The sequence below is a fragment of the Centruroides vittatus genome, unplaced genomic scaffold (genome assembly GCF_030686945.1).
Source record: "Centruroides vittatus isolate TY-2023 unplaced genomic scaffold, ASM3068694v2 contig_467, whole genome shotgun sequence".
NCBI lineage: Eukaryota > Metazoa > Arthropoda > Arachnida > Scorpiones > Buthidae > Centruroides > Centruroides vittatus.
Window position 1 is genome coordinate 8,377 of NW_027122261.1, and position 7,681 is coordinate 16,057.

The 7,681-nt window shown below is 30.9% G+C and overlaps 2 protein-coding genes across 2 annotated transcripts; one reads left to right on the forward strand and one right to left on the reverse strand.

The window, feature by feature from the left end:
* Window positions 1-5,048: 5,048 nt before the first annotated feature.
* On the reverse strand, window positions 5,049-6,989 carry LOC136977691 (uncharacterized). The gene is made up of 3 exons (XM_067273235.1): window positions 6,904-6,989; window positions 6,756-6,828; window positions 5,049-5,625 (listed from the first exon to the last, which is right to left on the reverse strand). Exon 3 carries the CDS (start codon window positions 5,614-5,616, stop codon window positions 5,134-5,136), a length of 483 nt encoding a protein of 160 aa, XP_067129336.1. The 5' UTR covers window positions 5,617-5,625; window positions 6,756-6,828; window positions 6,904-6,989; the 3' UTR covers window positions 5,049-5,133.
* LOC136977690 (uncharacterized) lies at window positions 6,079-6,555 on the forward strand. Its single transcript, XM_067273234.1, has one exon. It carries the CDS (start codon window positions 6,079-6,081, stop codon window positions 6,553-6,555), a length of 477 nt encoding a protein of 158 aa, XP_067129335.1.
* Window positions 6,990-7,681: the final 692 nt, after the last annotated feature.

The following is a 7,681-nucleotide window of genomic DNA, read 5'->3' on the forward strand; positions in this document are numbered from 1 at the left end:
GCCCAATAATACATACTTTCATGTAAATCCATATGTTATATCCAAAAGTCAGTTTTCCCAAATTGTCGAAAAATAAATTATTTTCAACTTTTCTTTCTGAATTTAGAAGTAATTCACAGTAAACTTTATGCCTTAAAATATCCATTGCAATCAACGCAAAATGTATGAATCCACGTAATAAAAAATTATCGCAGTGAACTTCGAATAAACGAGAAACACAGAATTATCGAACCGCACTTTACGAAATCTGGCGCGAACTGTCGTATACAATAAACAAAACGAAAATGCTCTTGTCCAATGTCATCACGTGACAAAAAGTTTCTAAATAAACGCTAAAAGTTTTAAAGAATTCTTTCACAAAAACCGATGAATTTAATTAATACACAATAACTAAATCTGCTTAATAAAGGTTAATAATTTTCCATTATAATTATGCAAATTAGATATAAAAAAGATCATCGCGCAAATTCTCCCGCGAACCATGGATGACTCTTACGTCATCTGGATTGAAGTTTCCTGCAAAATACTGAAAATTTTTATATAATTATTTTACTAATCCAGCCAAATTTAAATAATATAAAATGTCTAGATCTGTTTAATAAAGATTAGTAATGTACTATCATTAATATGGAAATTAGATATGACAAAGATCACTGTGGAAAAATTCCCGCCAAGATAAAAATAGCTTTCGGTCACGTGATCACCAAGAAATACGCCTTAAATTTAATGTTTGTGTACAAATTAATAGATTTTAACTAATGTCATCGTTTAAAATTTGATGTTTCTGTAAAAATTAGTAAATTGTAACAAATTTCATCAAAGACAACAGAATAATTTTCAGCTTATAAAAACTCTACAATAAATGATTATTTCTTCGAAAGACGTCGATATGCACGAATAAATAATAAATATACAATAATGCTTTTATCCATTTTAAGTGGATATTGTAAACATTAAGCTATTTAATTTGTTTGGCTTTTATAATTTAGTTTCCGAATATTTTACTGTGAAATTCCATTTAGTAAACATAAACAAAGACAAGCTATTAGTTATAAACAGGACAATAGAATAATTTTTACGTAAATTGAGTGTAAATACAGAAAAAAACGAATTATATCAAAGATGGAAACAAACAAGCTTACATCCCCAGAACAGAGCTTATAATTTGTTGTCAATTTCAGCCTGTTCCTACTTCGACTGTTTTTTGTTGGTAAAAAGTTAATGTTTTAAGATGTTCTTAGTGAAGAAACATAAAAGTATCGAAATATAATATTCACACACACAAAAATATTCATGTATGTTTACATTAGAAATTTAAAATCAATTATAGAATGTCCTGGATAGAGATATCGTGTGATTGTTTCTTCTGTCTTATTTTGTTTTTCTACGTGAAAATAAGATATCTTTTATAACTATTGATAATATAAACATTTTGTTTCTTTATATATTACTTCAATTACAGCTGCAAACTTTAACACATGGAGCATGTGAGAAAGTATTATTGTATAGATTATTATATTTTTATGAATACAACTGAGACTCGTGACAATATATATTAACCTACTTTAAGTGTCAATATTTTATTTAGAATCATTTTAAACGTTATTATTACATCAAATTATGAAATGGAATGTTCCAAGTATAGGATTAAGAGGGAGGAGAAAGAAGCCATGCGTGGGGAAAAAATGAGTTTTTATCTAAATTATAATAAAATTTACTTATATTTACGAGAAATATCGATAATTTTCTTCTGGAGAAATGTATCTTGATAAAATTAATTATCTATATGAATGAAACTTTCAATAATACATTAGTTACAATGGCTGACATTCCTTTCTTACCCTTTCTGTAGTATGTCTTGTGTATTAAACATAGTTTCCTAGATTATAGCATAATAATGTGTATAAAAACGGAAAATTCTGTTAATTTGTAAACGCAGATAACTATCACATAACAAGCATACTGTAACCTCTGTATATTTAAAGTCAGGTATTCGCGATTGAATGTTTCTAAATAAGCCTGTTTAATCCGTAATTTATTTGACAGAAAGAAATTGTTTATGGCCGTATTTCATTTATATAATGTTTTTCTCGTGATATTATTTCTAATATCGGAAAACATTTCTAATATGGACATACATCAATATTTTTAATTCTGAATATTATATTTCGATACTTTTATCTTTATTCACTAACAACAAAGTACTTTTATTTTAAAAAAATAAGTGTTTACCAACAGAAAACAGTCAAAGTAGGAACAGGCTGAAATTGACAACAAATTATAAGCTCTGTTCTGGGGATGTAAGCTTGTTTGTTTCCATCTTTGATATAATTCGTTTTTTTCTGTATTTACACTCAATTTACGTAAAAATTATTCTATTGTCCTGTTTATAACTAATAGCTTGTCTTTGTTTATGTTTACTAAATGGAATTTCACAGTAAAATATTCGGAAACTAAATTATAAAAGCCAAACAATTTAAATAGCTTAATGTTTACAATATCCACTTAAAATGGATAAAAGCATTATTGTATATTTATTATTTATTCGTGCATATCGACGTCTTTCGAAGAAATAATCATTTATTGTAGAGTTTTTATGAGCTGAAAATTATTCTGTTGTCTTTGATGAAATTTGTTACAATTTACTAATTTTTACAGAAACATCAAATTTTAAACGATGACATTAGTTAAAATCTATTAATTTGTACACAAACATTAAATTTAAGGCGTATTTCTTGGTGATCACGTGACCGAAAGCTATTTTTATCTTGGCGGGAATTTTTCCACAGTGATCTTTGTCATATCTAATTTCCATATTAATGATAGTACATTACTAATCTTTATTAAACAGATCTAGACATTTTATATTATTTAAATTTGGCTGGATTAGTAAAATAATTATATAAAAATTTTCAGTATTTTGCAGGAAACTTCAATCCAGATGACGTAAGAGTCATCCATGGTTCGCGGGAGAATTTGCGCGATGATCTTTTTTATATCTAATTTGCATAATTATAATGGAAAATTATTAACCTTTATTAAGCAGATTTAGTTATTGTGTATTAATTAAATTCATCGGTTTTTGTGAAAGAATTCTTTAAAACTTTTAGCGTTTATTTAGAAACTTTTTGTCACGTGATGACATTGGACAAGAGCATTTTCGTTTTGTTTATTGTATACGACAGTTCGCGCCAGATTTCGTAAAGTGCGGTTCGATAATTCTGTGTTTCTCGTTTATTCGAAGTTCACTGCGATAATTTTTTATTACGTGGATTCATACATTTTGCGTTGATTGCAATGGATATTTTAAGGCATAAAGTTTACTGTGAATTACTTCTAAATTCAGAAAGAAAAGTTGAAAATAATTTATTTTTCGACAATTTGGGAGAACTGATCTTTGTTTGGATGTAAATGAAGGCATGTAAATTTATTTGTGCATATAATTATCTAGTTCTAATTTCGAAACATTTATGGCATTTAGTGTTTATAAGCGTGTTATTTAGACATGTCTACCAATTTAGTGCTAAAACGTAGAACTACGTCAAAGAAGAATACAAACTTTAATTAGCAAGTAGTATCTTTATTAGAAAACTTATTTGTTGGTAGATTTTTTTACATTTAAAGTGTAATTAGATGAAACTAAATGGATGTGAACATAGAAAGTTGAATATGGCAAGAGTAATAGATAAAACTATTATTACATATTACTCGATCAGAAAAATTTACACTTGAAGAATTTTGTTTTGATAATTATTGCCTAGGGTTTATGTCGAAAATATTTTTCAGTTATATTTGTAATTACAGTTAATTCGAATAGTAATGGCGCTTAAATATTTATAGAATTAATTGAAGTTTTCGAGTTTTGTTTTGAGGAAACTGAGGAAGGCAAGAGTATCTACAGTTGTATAATGAACTGAATTTAAGTAAATTAGGTGACTTTGTATGTTTCGATGTAGTTTTTTATAATATTACGATATACGAACTTTCGATTTTGTAAATTGTATTATACTAAAAAATAAAGTTTTTCGTTATTCTCCTACTTAATGATGTATTTATAATGTTTCTGAACTAAATAATACTTATTAAATTGAAATCCGAGCTTTACAAAGTACTATGAATATTAGAGAAGACCGTTTTACTATAAACTACTACGCTTTTACTACAGCTTACTCCAATGTTGATTCTACGAAAAGTAGGTCAGACAAGGACCGTTAGACTAATGACGTAGGCTGTTTACTTTTTCCGGTCGCATCGGTGCACTCCCGATAGCGTCATTTACAGAAGTCACACCTACTTTTTTCTGACGCGAGCCAATTAGGAATATTAATTTTTTTAACCAATCAGATGACGGCGGGAGATTTAAATTCGATTTATGTCGATAGATGGCCGTCTAAAATTTCATATTTATTTTAATTTTCTTTCTTTTATTGTAAATTCTCGAGAACTAAAGGATATTCCAAAACAAAGTTGGAAAACCCAACTACTCGTGAAAATTCTACGACTTCACGAAATGGTCCAGGTATTTTATAAGAATTTTTGAACGGCTATTTCCGTCCTTCACCACTGCCACTCGATCGCCTTGGAGTCAGTCGGCCATGGCATCTGATGACGACGTACTGGCTATTCTTGGGTGCTTATTGGCAACGAATTCTATTAAAACTCGCAAGAAAAAACATGTGCGTAGGAGTCTATGGTGTAAAGAGTGGCTTAAAAAAAGAGGATCGTATTCTCATGTGAACCTGATCTCAGAATTGAAGTTAGTACCTAAAGATTGGCACAACTATTTAAGAATGGACGAAGAAACGTATTTAAATCTATTATCATTGGTTACACCAATTATAAAAAAACAAGATACTGTAATGCGAGCAGCAATTTCACCACACGAGAGGCTCACGGCGACCTTAAGATATTTGGCAACTGGCAGAAGTTTTGAAGATCTCAAATTTTCAACAGTAATATCACCTCAAGCTCTTGGCTACATCATACCTGAAACATGTGAAGCTATTTACAAAGTCCTTCATAAAGATTATTTAAAGGTAAGAACAAACTTTTCTTTTTAATAGATATTTATTATCATAACGTACAAAAATGCCAAATTACACATTAACATATACAAATTACATATATTAATTATTAATTAAGGTTATCATGATGAATTTGGACGGAAGTGCTGGAAGGGGGACGACTAGTAATACCGAAACCGGTAGAAATTGGTGGATGATAACGAAAAAATTGATGTGGCAAGTGTTGCTGTTCATACACCAATTTATGCGATAAACTTAAAGTTCCCAACTCCGCTTGAAATAAAGTTTCGTTTATTAACTTTTCGGCAATCAGCATTTGTTGCTTTGGGAGTTCACGCAATTTGATTGCAACATTCTTGCCGAAAATATCGAAACGATCATCTTGAACGTGTGGTTTGTTAAAATGATCTTTCACGGTTAATAAAACTTCGTTCGTCAACGATTCTTGGTCTACTCGACTTCGTTTAGGGGGACGGCTGCGTCGCGTCTGTACTGGTGTACTATCCGAAAGTTCTATTAAATCCTGTGTTGCGATTATTGATGGAGTAATAATATCGTCGCTGCTATGATTCTCCTCCGTTGTATTATCCATAGCGTTATCCTAAAATAACAATTTTATTAATGTAGTAAAGGAAATTGATTATCTTTTAACACGGTTCGTCACACAAAATTAAAAACAGTCAGATATTTATTTATTTATTTATATTTTTTTGCTTTTTAGTTTCCACGAACAGAAAGAGAATGGATGGATATAGCGAAACTTTTTGAAGAAAAATGGAATTTCCCGCATTGCCTTGGAGCAATGGATGGAAAGCATATCAACATTATTCCTCCAAGTGGAAGTGGATCAGAATTTTATAATTACAAAGGAAGACACAGCATGGTTTTATTGGCTATTGTGGATGCGAAATATCAATTCATCATGTGTGATTTTGGTACCAATGGTAGAGTTTCAGACGGAGGTGTTCTAAAAAACACCAAGCTTTTTGAAAAACTTGAAAACAATAAGTTAAATATTCCTGTTGAAAGTAAAGTCAGAAACAGTAGTAGAAGTATGCCCTACGTATTTGTAGTTGACGATGCCTTTCCTTTGAGGGTAGATATGATGAAACCGTTTAGACAAGGAAATCTAATTTCCAAAGATAGAAAAATATATAATTATCGCGTATCACGAGCAAGACGCATTGTCGAGAATGCGTTTGGTATCTTGGCATCGAGGTTTCGAATATTTCATACGGCAATTAATTTACAACCTCGTAAAATCGAATCAATTGTGATGGCTACTTGTGTTTTGCACAACTTTTTAATGAAATCGGTGCCAAGTTTTTATTCTCCTCCAGAATGTTTTGATCACGAAAATACTGATGTCGGAACTACTATTTTAGGTTATAACACAGACGACTCAAAAATGACGCAACTGGCTCGAAAAAATCCAGGAAACACAAGCTTTTTAGCAAAAAAAGTGAGAGAAGACTTTATGGATTACTTTGTAAATGAAGGCCAAATTCCGTGGCAATTGAACTTCATTTAAACATTATCAACGTTGTAATTGTAACCAAATATTGTATTGCCATTAAAATAATAAAAATTTTGTACTTTTAACTCAGCATATATACTTAAATGAACAATGACATATTAATTTATTTAACAATATTTATATTTCAATTTTTTTCTTATGACACAAAAGACACAAATATAAGTATTATATTAAAAAAACAAATTTTACAATACCCCAATGTCGATATCATCGTCACTATCTATGTTGGAGCGACTGCTTCGAGGCGTATCTTGGTCATCTAAAAACCTAATTTAAAATACAAACAACTAAATAAATTGCTTAATTTTTCGTCGTATTTTATTGTTAAAAATTTAAGCTTACCTTAATAATTCGAAGTACCACAACTTTGGTTTGTATATATCTTCAGTTCCTGCTCCTGATTTAATTGACGCTTTAATTTTTTTTAATTTCTTTTCTGTATGCGCTTCTGATGTTGTTTATTTTTTTTACAACGCTTTCTTTATTAGCGTTTGGCTCTATTTCTTTTAGTTTTTCAATTAAACGTAAATAAGCAGCTTCTTTCTTGCTTCTATCGTGGTACTCTTTATTTTTTACATGCCAAAGGCATGGTTCGCTCTCGTAAATTTTTAAAAATTCCTCCAAAAATTCACGGGACATTGTTCTCACTACTCAGCGGCCTCACAACTGAACGACACGACTCCACACACGTTCCGGTCGGCCTGCGCAGTCCAAAACTGTGCAGGAAAATCAAATGGTTTTTCGTTTCTACTTCGGTGGACTGTACAGGCCGCCGAAACTGTACAGTTTTCCCCCACACACATTCAGGAATTCCTCAAGGTCAGGCCTGCACAGACAGGAGAAACCAAACGGATGTCGAACGACAAATTGAAAGAATACAAAGTGGCAGTTTGATTTGAACACGTGCACTGTTTCCACGAATCGAACACTTCTAAATGCAATAAAATGACAACACCGACTTTTAAAATCGGGGAGAAAGCTTTTGTTTACAGGGCAATAAAACAATTTAACTGAGAGATTATCCTCCTCGTATGTGGGTGACAGGAAATTCTGAATTTCCTCAAGGCCAGGCCTGCACAGTTATTCCTCAAAGGATTTCCTGAACGTGTGTGGCGGCCTT